General features: G+C 43.2%; 1 protein-coding gene across 4 annotated transcripts in view; it reads left to right on the forward strand.

The window, feature by feature from the left end:
- Positions 1-19975, forward strand: part of MYO1B (myosin IB) — a 296930-nt gene that overhangs the window by 149460 nt on the left and 127495 nt on the right. For all 4 annotated transcript variants that reach the window (XM_040357071.1, XM_040357073.1, XM_040357074.1 and 1 more), the window contains exon 5: positions 16928-17032. In XM_040357071.1, coding sequence (XP_040213005.1) covers positions 16928-17032 — 105 coding nt within the window. The remainder of the gene's footprint in view (positions 1-16927; positions 17033-19975) is intronic.

Below are 19975 nucleotides of genomic sequence, written 5' to 3' on the forward strand. Positions count from 1 at the left end.
AATTACATTTTGTTGGTAAATCGTGTTTAATGCACATTTGCAAACAAGCTGCATTTTGACAGGCGGAGAGGAGAACACCGATGACATCATTCTGCTGCTGCTCTGTCATTGTCGAAATCACAGAAATTTGGAATAAACTGTTAGCGCAAACACTGGTACTACCGAACACTTTAAAAGCGGGCAATGTATATGTCTAGTCAGTTTTATAGTCCATATAGTGGTACAAAATGAAATAAAGAAAAAAACTGCGCTAACCGTAAAAATGAATAGTCAGGTGTAAAAACCAGAAGGCTGCAATCACGTGATACAAATACAAATGGAAAAAAAAAGAAAACTGCGCCAACTAATATATATACTCCGCAAACAAGGCAGGTATAAATATAACAAAATGAACAAAAGTCCAAATAGAGGTTGAATGATGGACAAACGCCTCAGATATTGGAGATCAGGACGAACAACACCCAGGTGCACTTGACATCCGTGGAAACCACCACCACATGGAGAGCAGCTTACCAGATTGCAGATAAACAGCAGTGTATAATGATCCAACAGCAAGATGAAACCAGGGTGAACGGAACCACAGTGGGATTATCCTCAGAGTATGGAGACTCAGATACGTGTCGGACGACCAATCCGTGGGTCATACCATAATAAAAGGAAACCAGACCATAGCGTGATAACGTTTAAAAATCAGGTTTTAATAAAGATAAAATCCTACTCACAGACATCCATGAAATGTAGGCTTGTACAAACAAATTCCGGCCGGCACAATAGGAGCCCTTCCTCCTTGCCTTGAACGCGGTGATGTCACTGCACTCCAGTGGTACAAAATGACCAGTCCTAAAAAGGATGGAGGTGGGCAGCAGCTGTCCCCAGAGAAAAGCCAACTCTGTTAGGGGAAGACAAGGAAACAAAAAAGGTGAAGCGCCACCTAAGTGCAATATGTCAGATACTATGTTTAATCTCAAAAGAAATGCACTAACAATACACAATTACAAAACAGGCTCATCAGGGTCTCATGATGCGCGGTGCGGTCCAGTCTCAGGTCCATCTGGATCCACGGATCTGCAGGCAGGGAGATAGATCCATCCTGTGGCCATCAGGAAACAGCCAGGTTCAGCGTGGAGGTGCAGATGATGACGTTACCAGAGAGCGGGTCCAGGGAGAGCATTAAAGTGAAATGTACAAGGCCTGTAGAAGGAGCTTGTCTCCGAGCGTGTAGCCTGTTGTTTCTAGTCTCACCTTCCTTCCGGTGCTCTCCCTGGTCCCGCTCTCTGGTAACGTCATTATCTGCACCTCCACGCTGAACCTGGCTGTTTCATGGTGGCCACAGGATGGATTTCTCTCCCTGCCTGCAGATCTGTGGATCTAGATGGACCTGAGACTGGACCGCACCGCGCATCATGAGACCCTGATGAGCCTGTTTTGTAATTGTGTATTGTAAGTGCATTTCTTTTGAGATTAAACATAGTATCTGACATGTTGCACTTAGGTGGCGCTTCCCCTTTTTTGTTTCATTGTCCAATCACAGGCTGGGGACTGGGAGGTGATCAAGATTTATTGCTAAACTGCAGCAGCAGAATTTCAGGTCCCCTGACTTGACACAACTTTGCTGTGCTTGTCTGACTTGTCTGGCAGAAGTACAAATTCTTTGTCCGTGAAAATAGCTCCCATATATGCGTTTTAACTGTGCTTTTAGACATTTACCTGGCGTTCTTGGGAAAGGTAAAAAACAGAAAATATATTTAATAGCCTCTTTTGACTTTTTTTTTAATGTAACTGCTTTACAACAAAATGGCATGATCTCGATACCCACTCATAGGCTAGCAAAAAAATTGTTTTTCTTTTTTGCCATGGGAACATTACCAGCGCAGAAAAGTATGTATTTGAGATACATTTCAGGGTCAAGGTTTTATTTAGTCTGCAACAGAATCTTAACAAAACACTGACGTATACCCTCCAGCATAATAGTCAGACTACAGACATTGCAACAAATGCATGGATTTTGAGACTAGTAGAGGAATACAGTTCTTTTACTGCAGAATTCTTTTTGATAACTTGTGCTTAGTTTATGTAAAGGATGAAAGATGATGGATTTATGGTGAAGACCAAAGTTTTTGGAAATCCCATTGTCCAGAAATGTACCCTTTTTTTGTAAATTTTTTATGTTATTTTTATTTCTACAATCTCCTTTTTATTAATCATTTATCATTTGATTGATAAGATTATAAGGGCACCATCAGAGCAAGTGATGTTTCTTTTTTTGGTTGATGTCTGAAATAATTTGTTCTGGAACTAAAATGGAGTAGGGGTAAAAATTACCACCAGCTATTATGATGATTGTAAACACTCCTCTATGTAGGTGGAGTGGGGGGAAATGGGTGGCATTGCAAAAGAGGCTGCCAGTCAGGTGTGTGTAATGTGCATAGGGCATAGGACAGGGGTCCGGAGTGTGTAATGCATGGCAGGGATCAAATGTGTGCAGTATACATGGGACAGTTGCCAGTTGTATATAATGTACATACGGCAAGGGTCTTGGGGTGTTTTATGTACATAGTGCATGGGTCAAGAGCATATAATGTACATAGGTCAGGGGGTGTTTTTTGTACATTACATGCTCTTGACCCATGCACTTAGGGCAGGGGTCAGGTATGTATTAGGTATATTCTGTAGGAGTTATGTGTATAATGTACATAATACGCTGGTCAGGTGTGTGTTATGTAAATGTAACATAGGCTTTAGATGTAAGTAGTGTTCATAGAGGTCAGGATACACAACCCTATTTAAAACCTTGACCATGAAAGCTGCTCTGCCCCCCTTCCTCCTACAATAAGCACAGCCACAACGACAGAAGCAGCCACAAATGCCCCACTTCCCCTGTCAGATTACAATTCATCACACACAGCCCTGGCAGTATTGCTTGCACATTCTTTGCACATACAGGCACAGTCCCAGTATTTTACTGTAGCACTCACATAAAGTGACACTAAACAATAGCCTTATCTTCCAAAAATAATTTATACACAGCCACTACTTTTTAATGACCCTGTAATCTGTTTTTCATTAAATCGTTTTACTGTGTTTTTCTGCCCCCTTGTTAAAGTGGAGTTCCACCCATAAATATAACATTACATCCGTAGTTTTAAAAAAAATTCATTAGTCCTTTAAGAATTTTTTTTAATTTTTTTAGATGCCTTCAAAGTGTTGTTGCTAGGCAGAACAGTTAATCTTCCCTCTTCCTGCACCTAGGTGCTTAAGCTTCACCGCACAGACTCCTGGGAATGTAGTGGGTGTAACTTTCCAGGAGTCTGTGCACTCCCCAGTCTCGAAGAATCATGTGACTTGGACAGTACAGGTTGCTGAAACCTGATCTGAAAATTATTACATTGCTTGTGCAGCACTGAGCATGTGCGAGATCTGCAAGGCTGAAATCCAGGAAGTCATACAGTCTGGCTTCATGATGCACACACTTAAGATGGCCCCAGTCAATTTCTATTTTATAAAGTGTCTAAATGCTGTAACAACCTAACAAAACGGACCTTAGTTTACAGACTAACTTTACTAGAATACATTAAGCTTGTGTATTACAGGGGTATTTATATTTAAAAAGTAAAATTGTGACCGGAACTCTGCTTTAAGTCCTCTGTGAGCTCCCAAACATCTGCTTTTTTTCCTCTCGCATTAATTTGTTTGGATTGAGCATTGCACAGTACAGTGGAACCTTGGTTTACGAGTAACGCGGTTAACGAGCGATTTGAAAGACGAGCAACTTTTAAAAAAAAATCCGGACTCTGTTTGCGAGTGTTGTCTGCATAACTGGGTTGACAATGTCCACCATAAGAAATACAATTTTCATCTAACATTACCATCCTCTTCTACGGGGCCAGATGATATTTTGAAGACCACCTTATAAGCCCACAAGTTTTGGGGGTCCCTGCTGGAATTGTGAGTGCCAAGTCAACCTACAATGCTTCAGAGGTTGTGGTCATATCGGAGACATTTACCACATATGGTGGTCCTGTCTTATATTTTTTTGGTTTAGAATCTTTTGATATGCCCTGTGCACTTTCACATAAGTCTTTAAGAAGAATACATGGCTAGCCTAAATCATCTGAATTTCAATCCATCTATTGCTGTTCCTGTTCAGGAGAAGTAATGATGAACGAGAATGTTGGAAACTGTTCCTTTTTATTCAGCTCTGCAGCCAGTGGGCTGCAGCGCTGATCAGTGTATTCCGAAAGCAGAGGAGTCCCTGCTGTCAGAGTACAATAGCACTTTGGGGGAGGATTCCTGCATCCAAGTCTGTAGATAATCTTTATCATCTCAAATGTGTGTATAGGGGGAATCCGTGTGTATCTACTATATGGCTCGCTTTACACCACTGTAATATTGATAGCTTATCCTTGCAGTAGTGGCAACATACTTTTCTTGGCTGTGAAACAAACCAGGATGTGGAAACAACTCGTTTAAAGTGTATTGACCACATGCTTAAAGGGTTTGTAAAGGAATTTTTTATCTTAATAGCTTCCTTTACCTTAATGCAGTGCTGTTTTAACCACTTACCCCCCGGAACATATTGCTGCCTAAAGACCAGAGTACTTTTTGCGATTCGGGACTGCGTCGCTTTAACAGACAATTGCGCGGTCGTGCGACGTGGCTCCCAAACAAAATTGGCGTCCTTTTTTTCCCACAAATAGAGCTTTCTTTTGGTGGTATTTGATCACCTCTGCGTTTTTTATTTTTTGCGCTATAAACAAAAATAGAGCGACAATTTTGAAAAAAATGAATATTTTTTACTTTTTGCTGTAATAAATATCCCCCAAAAATATATAAAAAAACATTTTTTTTCCTCAGTTTAGGCCGATACGTATTCTTCTACATATTTTTCGTAAAAAAAATCGCAATAAGCGTTTATTGATTGTTTTGCGCAAAAGTTATAGCGTTTACAAAATAGGGGGTATTTTTATGGCATTTTTATTAATATTTTTTTTACTAGTAATGGCGGCGATCAGCGATTTTTTTTTCGGTATTGCGACATTATGGCGGACACTTCGGACATTTTTGACACATTTTTGGGACCATTGGCATTTTTATAGCGATCAGTGCTATAAAAATGCATTAGATTACTATAAAAATGCCACTGGCAGTGAAGGGGTTAACACTAGGGGGCGGGGAAGGGGTTAAGTATGCCTGGGTGTGTTCTTACTGTGGGGGGGGGGGGTGGCCTCACTAGGGGAAACACTGATCTTCTGTTCATACATTGTATGAACAGAAAATCAGCATTTCCCCTGCTGACAGGAACGAGAGCTGTGTGTTTACACACACAGCTCCCGTTCCCCGCTCTGTACCGAGCGATCGCGTGTGCCCGGCGGCGATCGCGCCCGCCGGGCACACGCACGGGAGTCGGGGGCGAGCGGGGAGCGCGCGCGCGCGCCTCCGGCGGCGCGCACGCGCCCCCTAGTGGCGGCTATACGATAGGACGTATAGCTACGGGCTCTCGCCCAGGAGAGCCGACCTGCCGCCGTATAATGACGGTGGCTGGTCGGCTACTAGTTAATGTCCTCATTGTTAGTTTTTGCTCTCAAGTTGCTGTAATTCTTCTCTGATCTCCACACTTCCTGGTTGTCTGTTTCCTGATAACCACAGTGCTGGGAGCTTTCTCTCTGTGGTCACTAACTTCAAGGAGGTGTGATTACTGTGTGTCTAGTTTCGTTTTCCAAACCATCACTGCTCTATGGCTCTGTACAGCACAGAGACAGGAAACAACATGCAAAAACGAGACTAGAAACTACAGGTACATTATATGATTGATTTTTATCTATTTTTAATCGTTTTTAAAATGAATCAGTCAGCTATTATGTCTCTATACCCTGTAAACAGTAATTTCAGCAAAAGAAAATGTTTTATTTACAACTCCTTTAAGTAGATGTGAACCCAATTCATGATATTTGAGCTGGGCACATATCTGCAATGTTTTGTTATCTCTCTTCAAAGAGATAAGTCCCATAGCTCTCTCCTGACACATTCCTCTGTTATCAGCCAGATAACTCATCAGAAAAAAAGCAACCTGACATTTGTCAGGGGAGGTTGCTATAAATAAACAGGTAGCAGGTCCTATTACAAAACACCTCAGAGTCTCTGCCTATGATGTGAGGGGGTGTGTGCCTTTCCTTCAATCAGCAATTTTAGCAATATTGGTTGTATGCCCAGACACCACACTCTGTGTTAACCAGGAAGAGAAAATTTCCTAACACGATCTGAACTTTCTAAACAGTATATAAATGTGAAGACAGCAGATATAGATGTAAGACCTATGTAGGGAGATTTGGATCATCCCTGTGTATCATCTGAGGCTGTTCATTTCACTGGGTGTATGGAGGGTTTACATCCACTTTAATGAATGTGACAACCTGTTAGGTGTCATCGTCCTGGTCAGGATAAGATGATGGCGGGTCTTATGTTTTTTGTAGCGTTTGCGTTCATGGTTTCTGCTCCTAAAATAATGCAAAACCCCTTAATTTGCATAATCTCCTTGGGCACTCTTTTAAGAACCATGTCCCACGTCACCTCCTCCTACCTTTTATGTTAATTTTCTGTGCCAGTAACAGGTGTGGAAAGCTCATATTTGCAAAATATAAGGAGCATATTACCTCCCTCTAAAAAAAACACGGTACCCTGTCTCTTTAAGAGCCATCTGCCTTCATACACTCACTAGAAGCATCAGGTGAGCTTCAAGCAGCATTTCCAAAGGCAGACATCAGACACCGTTCATTTGGATACACACTATACAATCTAACTCTAGATTTCTTCCCTCAGATTCACCAAAACCACATAACAAGTGGCCAAACCTTAAGAGTCTCAAATTGTATGCAATCAGGCAGGCCCTTTCATTACATGGCCCTGCTAAATCTATAGGAAATTGGACAACAAAAGTTGCATAGTGTGTATGCGGTCTTAGACAAAAACCAGTCAGACTGTCAAACCCACAGCAGTACACAGCATAGCAAGGAAGCCAGGACAGCACATCCAGAGACAGACAGAAGACTCGGTCAGAATATGAGGTAAATCCTTTACCTAGCAGGACTGCAGAGAGAGGGGGAGAGAAGCCCTCCCAACTGCAGACCCCCAAGACCATTACACCATTACATGGCGTCTAGCGGTCCCATCCTGTGCTGCCCATCTCCCTGCATCCTGTGACACCATTTACAGCTGCTCTCAGACTGACAATAAAGCCAGGGAGCAGTGCGGTGCACTGCATATAAAAAGACAGGAAAAAAAAGACAAAACCAAAGGGAGAGACCATGCAGAGCTCTTATAATATCACACCTATACAATATCAATGCTGTTTAAGCATCATTTTGTCCATAGCATTGGCACAAAAAGGCACCCAGTTTTTAAAAAAGGATTTTCCTTCAGCATTCAGGCAGGGCAGTCTTAATAGCATCATGGGCCCCTGGGCAAAGTAATGCTCTGGGGCCCCTACAATGATGACTGTGCAGGTAAACAGACATCGAGTAGGTGTAGTGGGATGCCTCTTTGTCCAGATTCCGGTGCAGGTCCCTTTAACTCAACTTCCCACAATCCTCTGAGCTCCTGGACATGCCCAGGGGATATAAATGTCCGCTCCACCCAGCTTCCCAGCCATCTGGTGAACATTAGTAGAACTGCAGTATAGTTGTTATATCCTTTCCCTTTACTGTTCATAATAATGTTTTGTACTGTATACCCATGTTCACCTAATCTCCCGCACAATTTGTGTTGAATTTCTTTGTTAAGTAAAGTAGAAATTGCATATCACCACTGGTCTGGTCATTTGGCTGAAACCATTACTCAACATAGGTAGGAGGCCTTCGCTGTGCATCTATCACTCTCAGTGCCATCATGGTGCCCCAAATTTCTGGGCAGCGTGGGCTCAAGGACAAGCTGCTTTGGGGAAAGTGCAGGTGGGGTCCCTGGGCAGTGCCCAGGTGTGCCCTCTCATTAAGACAGCCCTGCATTCAGGGTCTTCCAACTCCATGAGAGGCTGAACATGGAGAGGTAGGTTCGGCGGGGGGGGGGGATGTAGCAAACAACTTACCAACTGCAATCAACATGTGGCCTGGAGCAGACCAAAAAAGATCATCTTAGTTGGGGGAGGGGCTGCCTTTTATTCAGCTAGATACAGGTGGTAATGTGGGGCGAAAGCCACAGGACTCAGTGCTTTGAAGAGCGATAAGAAAACACTTCAGATATATGCCCAGCTCTAATTTCATTAATCGGGTTTACATCCACTTTGAGGGCTGCAGAAATCGCTGATATTTCTCACACATACTCCTGAAGAAGAGTGTTTCTATATATCTTGATCCAATATAATCCAAAAATAGACATATGTTTATAGTTTGTAGTGTCTCTTGTTTGTTTTCATTTTTAACCAGTGTTTCAATTTATCTTTTTGATTTTAGTACCAGAATTGTATATCTTTCTACACACCATCCACAGCTACACCTGTTTTTTCGTGCCTATTTGCATATTCCCTTTCATCCACCTTACCAGTGCTTTCTGCACTTTGCAGTAAACAAACCCTTCCAGTTTCTCGCACTGCTCTTAGGCCTATCCTTGGCTCCAAGTGTATTCGAAAAGGTACTTGCACCCCTTAGGAGATTATTCTTCACTGGCTGAATGTGGACAGAGCCATCAGAGTGTACCTAAAAGCTACAGTTTCTATCAGGAAGATGGACTCCCTAGTTGCGATCGCCTCAGGACCTTGCAAGGAACAGCTCTTTGTCCTCGTCTCCCAGTTGTGTTCCTGCACGGTCACATGCGCTTCTAAAGCAGACAACAAGGGTCCAATTCAACACACTCCGTGCAGGCTTGGTGTAGCCTCTGGGAAACACATCTTAAGAAATGCCATGCAGGCATCACAGGGGTTTTATACATACAGTGAGGAAAATAAGTATTTGAACACCCTGCTATTTTGCAAGTTCTCCCACTTGGAAATCATGGAGGGGTCTGAAATTGTTATCGTAGGTGCATGTCCACTGTGAGAGACATAATAAAAAAAAAAAATCCAGAAATCACAATGTATGATTTTTTTAACTATTTATTTGTATGATACGGCTGCAAATAAGTATTTGAACACCTGAGAAAATCAATGTTAATATTTGGTACAGTAGCCTTTGTTTGCAATTACAGAGGTCAAACGTTTCTTGTAGTTTTTCACCAGGTTTGCACACACTGGAGGAGGGATTTTGGCCCACTCCTCCACACAGATCTTCTCTAGATCAGTCAGGTTTCTGGGCTGTCGCTGAGAAACACGGAGTTTAAGCTCCCTCCAAAGATTCTCTATTGGGTTTAGGTCTGGAGACTGGCTAGGCCACGCCAGAACCTTGATATGCTTCTTACAGAGCCACTCCTTGGTTATCCTGGCTGTGTGCTTCGGGTCATTGTCATGTTGGAAGACCCAGCCTCGACCCATCTTCAAAGCTCTAACTGAGGGAAGGAGGTTGTTGCCCAAAATCTCGCAATACATGGCCCCGGTCATCCTCTCCTTAATACAGTGCAGTCGCCCTGTCCCATGTGCAGAAAAACACCCCCAAAGCATGATGCTACCACCCCCATGCTTCACAGTAGGGATGGTGTTCTTGGGATGGTACTCATCATTCTTCTTCCTCCAAACACGGTTAGTGGAATTATGACCATAAAGTTCTATTTTGGTCTCATCTGACCACATGACTTTCTCCCATGACTCCTCTGGATCATCCAAATGGTCATTGGCAAACTTAAGACGGGCCTTGACATGTGCTGGTTTAAGCAGGGGAACCTTCCGTGCCATGCATGATTTCAAACCATGACGTCTTAGTGTATTACCAACAGTAACCTTGGAAACGGTGGTCCCAGCTCTTTTCAGGTCATTGACCAGCTCCTCCCGTGTAGTCCTGGGCTGATTTCTCACCTTTCTTAGGATCATTGAGACCCCACGAGGTGAGATTTTGCATGGAGCCCCAGTCCGAGGGAGATTGACAGTCATGTTTAGCTTCTTCCATTTTCTAATGATTGCTCCAACAGTGGACCTTTTTTCACCAAGCTGCTTGGCAATTTCCCCGTAGCTCTTTCCAGCCTTGTGGAGGTGTACAATTTTGTCTCTAGTGTCTTTGGACAGCTCTTTGGTCTTGGCCATGTTAGTAGTTGGATTCTTACTGATTGTATGGGGTGGACAGGTGTCTTTATGCAGCTAATGACCTCAAACAGGTGCATCTAATTTAGGATAATAAATGGAGTGGAGGTGGACATTTTAAAGGCAGACTAACAGGTCTTTGAGGGTCAGAATTCTAGCTGATAGACAGGTGTTCAAATACTTATTTGCAGCTGTATCATACAAATAAATAGTTAAAAAATCATAAATTGTGATTTCTGGAATTTTTTTTTTTTATTATGTCTCTCACAGTGGACATGCACCTACGATGACAATTTCAGACCCCTCCATGATTTCCAAGTGGGAGAACTTGCAAAATAGCAGGGTGTTCAAATACTTATTTTCCTCACTGTAATGCTGTGGAAATCTAAATGCCATGCATTCTAAGTGCATTTAATTTAAGCCTGGAGAGACTGCTTTTTATAAATGGCACCTATCCCAGATATATGTAAATAGATTTCTGTCTATCACTGCTCCCACCACCAACAATATTTTAGTTTGCTATATATATTAAAAAAAAACAAAAAACATGAATGGGTGGGTTTCACATGATCACATTTTCATGATCACTACTGAGCATTTCCCAAGGACCAAAAGACTAAACCAAGAATACACTTAGTGTACCATGATTCTGTGATTCTACAAAGTGCGTCTAGCATTCCTGTCCTGTCCCCCCAGCTTATCTAGAGAATACTTTGCATTCACTGAGAAATGTAAGACTTCCTGTGAATGGCACCCATGCCCCCTGTGGTTACTATGCATAAGGTCAGCACGGGACATGCAATCACTGTAGTGGTGACTACTACAGTGATTATCCGCTTCCACGGCAGTCTCAAAGGTATGGCATATGTATACGTAGTCTAAACTGGACCAATTTAACTATGCATTAAAATCTAAACTTGGAGTTCAGATTTAATCTAAAGTAATTTATTTTCTTTTATCAACTTGGTTGCCCTAATTTGTACACTTTAGAGCTCCTTGTACCAGCTTATTGTATGTACCCAAGCTACAATCCCTATTCATGACGTAGCCTTACAAAGGTTTATACTAGAGAATTCTACAAGGGAAATTCTATACTTGCGTCATACGTTTTGATTTCTTTTTTTATACATTCCAAGATTTTGTTTTTGCAGCTGCCATTTGAATTTGAGTGATACTGCTTAGCTTACTGTAACATTTCCAGGTACTTCTGCAGTTTTTCCATTTTTCTAGAGGTAACTAATTCGGCATAGCCTTATAAGCATTTATTTGCGATTTAATATGCCATTGTGACAGTTTGTCAAGATCCTCCTGCAATGTTACAATTTTTCTGAGATTTTAATGGCAGACTGCCATTGATTCCATTCACAGGATAACATTATTGTTATGATATGAAAGAATAAAATCTAATTTTAGACAATTTTCTACCGAACCTGCATTTTTTTTCTATGATTATTCAATATATTTTTGTATATTATCAATTAGAATATTAATATTTATACACAGCAGAAGGTTTGCTTGCATTAAGTTGCTTAAATATAGTGTTTACCCATTATTAATGTAACAACATAAACTGAGTCAGCCTTGTGCAACTCCCCACTTAAATGAATGGAAAAAACCCATATACGGTATCTCACAAGTGAGTACACCCCTCACATTTTTGTAAATATTTTTTTATCTTTTCATGTGACAACACTGAGAAAATTACACTTGGATACAATGTAAAGTATCGGGTGTAAAATGTTGTGGTCAGATGAGACCAAAATCAAGCTCTTTGGCATCAACTCGACTCGCCATGTTTGCCTTTGATCCCAAGAACACCATCCCCACCATTAAACATGGAGGTGAAAACATTATGCTTTTGGGGGTGTTTTTCTGCTAATGGGACAAGACAACTTTACTGCATCAAAGGGATGATAAACGGGGCCATGTACCATCAAATCTTGGGTGAAAACCTCCTTTCCTCAGCCTGGGCATTGAAAATGGGTAATTGATGGGTATTACAGCATGACAATGACCTAAGACACACAGCAAAGGCAACAAAGAATGGCTCAAGAAGAAACACATTAAGGTCCTGGAGTGGCCAAGAAAATATGTGGAGAGAGCTGAAGGTTCAAGTTGCCAAATGTTCAGCCTCAAAACCTTAATGACTTGGAGTGGATCTGCAAAGAGGACTGGGACAAAATCCCTCCTGAGATGTGTGCAAACCTGGTGGCCAACTACAAGAAATGTCTGACCTCTGTGATTTGCCAGCAAGGGTTTTTTTTACCACTAAGTACTAAATTATGTTTTGCGAAGGGGTCAAATACTTTTAGCGACTGAAACGTGGAAATCTTCTGCGTCTGAACCTATTTTTTTGCTTTCAAAGAAACGCTGTTAAATGCAACTGCCTAAAAACGGTAATAAACGAGACTGTGTACATGGTCACATAGATGACGTTGAATGAGTTCAGGGGCAGTTGAAAAAAGCGTCCAACTGCCTCTGAACATGCGTTTAGCAGCGTCCCGTGTACATGGGGCCTTATGCTGAGCTGCCTCCACACTTGCTATGCAGATGGTCTGTTTTATTTTACTACTTTACCTTTTATTGGCTTCCTTGGAATCGCATGTAATGGATACATTTTTAAAAGCATAATTGAGCATAGCAAAAAATATAAATGTAACTTTATTAGGGTGGGATCCACTGATCATACGTGATGTCCCGGATTCTGCTGTTCTTACAGCGTGTAGTGGATCAGGCTCTCGCCTTGAGTAGGGTTAAGGGTCAGATTTCGGCCTTGGCTGTTTACTTTCAGCAACTCTTGGCGGCGCACTCTCTGGTGCATACGTTTGTGCAGGGGGTTCGACATGTGGCCCCTCCTGTGCGTCCTCCACTGCCTCCATGGGACTTGAATTTAGTCCTCTCGGTGCTTCAAGAGTCTCCGTTTGAGGATATTCGAGAAATTCCTTTGGTGACTCTGTCCCAGAAGGTGGTTTTTCTGGTGGCAATTACTTCGGTAAGACGAGTCTCTGAACTAGCGGCCTTGTCTTGCAAGGCTCCCTACTTAGTCATCCACAGGGATAAGGTGGTGCTGCGGCCACAGCCGTCATTCCTTCCTAAGGTTGTTTCGGCTTTTCACATTAATGAGGACATTGTTCTTCCATCCTTATATCCTCGGCCGAAGAACCCGAAGGAAGCCACGTTGCATTCCTTGGATGTGGTTCGAGCCCTACAGGTGTACTTGTCTGCTACGGCTTCGTTTTGGAGGTCAGATTCACTGTTCGTGTTGGTGACTGGTCCTAAGAAGGGTCTGGCGGTTGGTCGGCCACCATTTCTAGGTGGATCTGACAGGTCGTGCTTCAGGCCTATGCCCTAAAGGGGCGGGCGCCCCCCTTTCCGGTTACGGCGCATTCGACCAGGGCAATTAGTGCCTCTTGGGTTTTCCGCCATCAAGCGTCTGTTTTACAGGTGTGTAAGGCAGCGACCTGGTCGTCAGTCCACACCTTCTCAAAGTTTTACAAGGTGGATGTGAGTGCATCCTCGGATGCCTCCTTTGGCCGCAAGGTGTTACAGGCGGCTGATTAAGGTTGAAGTTCCTCCGTTGAGGAACTCTGGTTTGTTTAGGGTGATGTTTGGTTTGCTGTGTTTTTCCCACCCCTTGAATTTTGATACTGCTTGGGGATGTCCCTAAGGTCAATTGCTGCTGTGTTCGCCCATGAACGGAAGAGAAAATAGGATTTTTGTACTCACCGTAAAATCCATTTCTCTGAGTTCATGGACGGACACAGCACCCTCCCTTCCTTTGTTTGTACTGCTTGTTTACGAACTGGGGCTGCATGAGGCAGAGAGAGGGATGTACCCGGGGGACCCGCCCCCTGGGAGGTACTGTGCTGTGAGAAGTGTGTTAACACTTTAAGTGCTGTTTTCTGCCTAGGCAATCTCCTAGAAGGTAGGATAATACCCTAAGGTCAATTGCTGCTGTGTCCGTCCATGAACTCAGAGAAATGGATTTTAAGGTGAGTACAAAAATCCTATTTTTTTAAGGTGATTGTGAAGTTTTGTGAGATACTGTATATGAAAACGCATATCATATTAGTAGTAGTGTCCGGTAACTGGTTTTAAAATGCTAGTGTGTCTAGGATTAAAGCCAGAGATTAGAAATTGCAACATTTCTCTTTTGGACATTTGGCCAGATTGACCTGATTCACAATGTAAACCTACTGTTTAACCACTTTAGCCCCGGACCATTTTGCTGGTCAATGACCGGGCCACTTTTTGCGATTCGGCACTGCGTCGCTTTAACTGTCAATTGCGACGTGGCTCCCAAACAAAATTGGCGTCCTTTTTTTCCCCACAAATAGAGCTTTCCTTTGGTGGTATTTGATCACCTCTGCGGTTTTTATAAACAAAAATAGAGTGACAATTTAAAAAAAATATATATTTTTTACTTTTTGCTATAATAAATATCCCCCAAAAATTATATAAAAAAAAACATTTTTTTCCCTCAGTTTAGGCCGATACGTATTCTTCTACATATTTTTCGTAAAAAATATCACAATAAGCATTTGATTGGTTTGCGCAAAAGTTATACCGTCTACAAAATAGGGGATAGTTTTATGGCATTTTTATAAAAAAAAATTTTTACTAGTAATAGTGGCGGTTTATCGGTACTGTGACCTTATAGCGGACACTTCGGACACATTTTTGGGACCATTGGCATTTTTATAGCAATCAGTGCTATAAAAATGCATTTTTTACTGTAAAAATGTCACTGGTAGGGAAGAGGTTAACACTAGGGGGCAATCGAGGGGTTAAAAATGTTCCCTCATTGTGTTCTAACTGAAGGGGGGGTAGGACTGACTAGGTGAAATGACAGATTGCTGTTCATACATTGTATAAACAGACGAAAAGTCATTTCTCCCCCTGAAAGAACTGATCGCGGGTGCCTGGGGGTGATCGCGCCCGCCGGGCACTCACATCGGCACCAGGGGGCGCGTGCGCCCATAGTGGCCGCAATGAGAAATCATGTAATATTACGTTTTTTTGCGCAGCCGACCTGCCGCCGTAAAACTACGAAAACTACTGTCGGCAGGCGGTTAATTCTCTACGGTTGATCAATGTACATTTCAGGGATTTTAACAAATGTTGTTAGAGACCTGCCTGCTTCTGTTCTTAAGAAAAAGCTGTATGTTGCACTATATCCTTGGAATACTGATTCCTGAATAGGTGTGTCTGTGTTCATTCTAATTAGCTGTTGCACTTGCAGTGTTCTAATGAGGTAAGTAACGGGGGAGTATCTCACCAAAAATATCATTCCTATTGTAGGGGATGCCTAAAATTGTACTTGTAGATTAGTGCAGACTTCTCAGAAACACAGGGAGCCAGTCACAGAAGCAGAATGTGAAATTTCTGTGTACGGAATGCTTCCAGGTTGCCATATTGCATTAAATTTTACAGAAAATTACAGCGGCTGAATATAGAAAAGGAAATTTAGTTTTTAATAAGATTAAATTACAATATGGCTTGTGTAGCTGCTAAATATGATATATTTCTTTCAGGAAAATAAAGCTACACTTTAAGTACAAATTTAGCCAAAAATTTGGTTTATAGGCTTTGATTGGATAGAAGTGTTTGTTATGCTTATTATTCGAAGTGTCAAAGTTGCCACACTAAAATGGTGCAGATCGATAACTCTTGAACATTTCTATTTTGTAGAGGTTTGCCAACTGACTTGGCTCAGCTTTATACTGTTTGTAAAGGCTGAAGGCAGCTCGCCTCATCACCCCTAATACTTACCTGAGCCTGATCTTTCTCCAGTGATGTGCATGATTGCCTCGGCTCCCCAGGGACTCTCCCTCATTGGCTGAGACAGCAGCGAGAACCATCGGCTCCCTTTACTGTCTATCACAACCAGTGAGCCAATGAGAAGAGATGGGGCGGGGCCCAGCAGTGGCTCTGTGTGTGCATGGACACGCAGAGCAGCAGCTCGGGAGTGAGCCAGCTCAGGTGCACTTAGCAGGAGGGAGGGGTCAGTGGGGAACCCAAGAAGAGGTGGGTTGGGGATCTTTATTTATTTAATTTACTTTAATATCACTTTAATTGCTATTTTTTACATGATGGTTAAAAAAAATCTGAAGGTGACCACTGTCAAATGTGCTATATTTCTAAAGCCAACACTTAAAGGGGTTGTAAAGGAAAAACATGTTTTCCCTAAATGGCTTCCTTTACCTTAGTGCAGTCGTCCTTCACTTACCTCATCCTTCGATTTCCTTCTTTCTTCTGAAAAAATCCTCACCTCCTGTTCTTCTGTCTGTAACTACACACCGTAATGCGAGGCTTTCTTCCTGGTGTGGAGAAAGCCTCTTGAGGGGGGAGCAGGAGTGTCAGGACGCCCACTAACACACCGCTCCTTTCTCTATCTGCAAAGTAGGGGGTGTCCGGACTTGCCTGCTCACCCTATCCCACCTCAAGAGGCTTTCTCCACACCAGGGAGAAAGCCTCACATTACTGTGTGTAGTTACAGACAGAAGAACAGGAAGTGAGGATTTCTCAGAAGAAATAAGGACATTTAAAAGCAAAATGTAAGGATGAGGTAAGTGAGGAGGACTGGACTGAGGTAAAGGAAGCTATTTAGGGGAAAAAAAAAATCTTTTACAACCCCTTTAACACGGTACCAGTGCTGCCTTCAAGGATTGGGTGCGTATATCTTTCCACACCAGCTAATGTTTTTAATATACATAAATATTGTGAATTGTTAGACATTGTGTAATTTTATATGACGTTTCTTATGCATTACAGAAGCAAGCAAGCTGGTCATGTCCTATGTTGCAGCAGTTTGTGGTAAAGGAACTGAAGTTAATCAAGTGAAGGAACAACTTTTGCAGTCCAACCCAGTCCTGGAAGGTGCGGTGCTTAGATTTTTCATGTATGCCAAAGTTTTTCAAGTGTTCATTGCCATCATGTACTAACATTATTTTCAATAATCCATTTCCCCATCCGTCATGGAAGTCATGTGTGGGAAAGTAATGTGACGCTTTAGAGTTTTTTTGGTAAATCTAGTGTCTATTTTTTTTAATTAAAGTTCTAAACCAATGGCCCATACTCCTACAACTTAATTACTTAGTTTTATGTTGAATTTTGTTAACCTTATGTATGTTTCTTCCAAGTGCAAGTATGCTGGCTTATACATTTTGGCATTGCATAAAAATGCAACCCTCGCTGTTCTTTCTTCAAAAGAAGACAGGCCAGTGCTAATAAAGATTGTCCCACCCTGTGTTGTCACTTTGCAGAATGCGGCATGGGTCTCTTCATTTTTTTATACTTCTAGAAGCTAAATAGTGTTATCTTATGTCTCAATGCACACTACTTTAGGCTTTTAGCAATTTTTGAGCTTCAGCGTCTTGGAGCTGAACAAAAAAAATGTTTTTTTTGTACAGTTTTTTGGAGTGCAGAAAGAAAAAAATACTGAATGCTCCTTACATTCCTAACATTCCCATATGCTCCTGACTGCTACTAAAATGCTCCTAACCGCCTTTTTTTTGTCATGTACTGCAAAAAACGACAAAAATGCTACTGCTACTAGAAGCTAGCACAAAAATGCTATTATCAGCATTTTTCATCCAGCGTATTTTTTTTAGCTTTTTTTGATCTTATGAAAAATGGTAGTGTGCATGGAGCCTGAAAGTGGAGTTCCACCCAAAAGTGGCACTTCCGCTCATTTGTCTCCTCTCCCCCTCCGGTGTCACAATTTGTACCTTTTCAGGGGGGACAGAATACCTGTCTTTGACAGGTATCCTGTTCCCACTTGTGGGAGTCAACACCGTGGCCCATGACATCACTGTGGGGCTCCCCCCTCCTCCCCCTGTCGCTGGGCCAGTAGGAGAAGAGGAATGGGGCCTCGTGCATGCACAGTAGGGTTCCCGGCATGAAGCCGAAAGGCAACTCTGCCAGGTTCCCTTACCCCAATGGTGGCGGCATCACCCGACAGCTGATGGAAATATCAGATGTGGTGCCAACATCGCTAGACTCCAGGAAAGGGAAGTGTCCTATTGTTAAAATCCAGCAGCTGTAGTATGTGTTTTTTTTTGGATGGACCTCCGCTTTAAGCAGCAAAAGTTAAAAACATTTAAAAGTTGTCTGACCCCGTGACTGCTTTATGTGTAGCATACACGGTTTCTCAAAGGCAAATGATTTTATGCATTGCAACCTTGAAAATGTTTGTTGTGCCCTCTTGGCTAAATCAATATTATAATATCTGTGTAAGACATAGGTGTACCAGCATGTAAGGTTAGCTCTGTTAATCAGTGCCCTGGGGGCCCTAAATCCCAAGGAGTCCTGATATGCAAATTTCAACCAGTTACTCTGCTCTGGGAGCCTGGCATCTCTCACTCCCACCCCTTGCTCCTTGCTGTTGGCTAATGATATCACCCTTTATGGTGCTAGGATGACAAACAAGGGTCAGCTTGACCAGGCTCTTGTGTTTAGAAATTTTCATACAGAACTCCTTGTGATTAGTGACTTTTATGTGACTTTGTGTCTGTGCTACCTTTGCTATCCTGTCCCTAGCTTGTCTAACAGTTTTCTTTTGCTTTCAGCTTCCATACATAACTCTTTTGGATTCATTGCTATGCTTTTTGCCTTAGAGTTGACTTGTAGGCGTCTTGTACCCATTGATTTCAATGGAAGTCGTCTCCAAGTCGGATCCCTATTCACAGTATGGCAACTTTACAGGAAGTCGCCCCAGTGTGAACCTGTTCTAAGGAAAGCCCCTCCCCCCCACAGGGGAACTCAACGCCAAATTTTAAATAAAAAAACAGCGTAGGTTCCCCCTCCAAGAGCATACCAGGCCCTTAGGTCTGGTATGGATTTCAAGGGAAACCCCCTACGCCGAAAAAACGTTGTGCCCCCCCCCTAGTCCATACCAGACCCTTATCCGAGCACGCAGACCGGCCGGTCAGGAAAGGGGTGGGGACGAGCGAGCAGCCCCACCCTCCTGAGCCGTACCAGGCGGCATGCCCTCAACATGGGGGGGTGGGTGCTTTGGGGCAGGGGGGTGCCCTGCGGCCCCCCCCCCACCCCAAAGCACCTTGCCCCCATGTTAATGGTGTCTTCGGGGGGGTCTTCTCCCGACTTCTGCTCTCTTCTCTCACTCTCCGGTTCTTTTCCCCTTCTGCCGGGCACCACCGATGTCTTCTTTCAGCTCGTTCACCAGCGGGGGCCCAGTCTTCTGCGTCGCCTTCTTCTCGGCATTACAGCGCGAGTGAGCGTCGAGTCAACATCAAAGAAGAGAAGAAGGCGACGCAGAAGACCGGGCCCCCGCTGGTGAAATAGCTGAAAGAAGACACCGCTGGTGCCCGGCAGAAGGGAAAAAGAACAGGAGAGCGGGAGAAGAGAGCGCCCCGAAGTCAGAAGAAGAGAGAAGACCGGTCCCCTGCTGGTAAAAGAGCTGAAAGAAGACAGCGGTGGTGCCCGGCAGAAGGGAGAAGTCGGAAGACCCCCGAAGTCGGAAGAAGACCCCCGGAGCTTCCCATTAAACTACTTTAAAAAAAACCTGTGTAGTGTGTTTTTTTTATTGACATTTTTCTTTTACCAGGTGAATGGGTAGGGGGTACGATGTACCCCATACTCATTCACATAGGGTGGGGGGCCGGGATCTGGGGGCCCCCTTATTAAAGGGGGCTCCCAGATTCCGATAAGCCCCCCGCTCGCAGACCCTGACAACCAACGACCAGGGTTGTCGGGAAGAGGCTCTTGTCCCCATCAACATGAGGGCAAGGTGCTTTGGGGTGGGGGGCCGCAGGGCACCCCCTGCCCCAAAGCACCCACCCCCGCATGTTTAGGGCATGC

Source organism: Rana temporaria, chromosome 6 (assembly GCF_905171775.1).
Source record: "Rana temporaria chromosome 6, aRanTem1.1, whole genome shotgun sequence".
Classification (NCBI taxonomy): domain Eukaryota; kingdom Metazoa; phylum Chordata; class Amphibia; order Anura; family Ranidae; genus Rana; species Rana temporaria.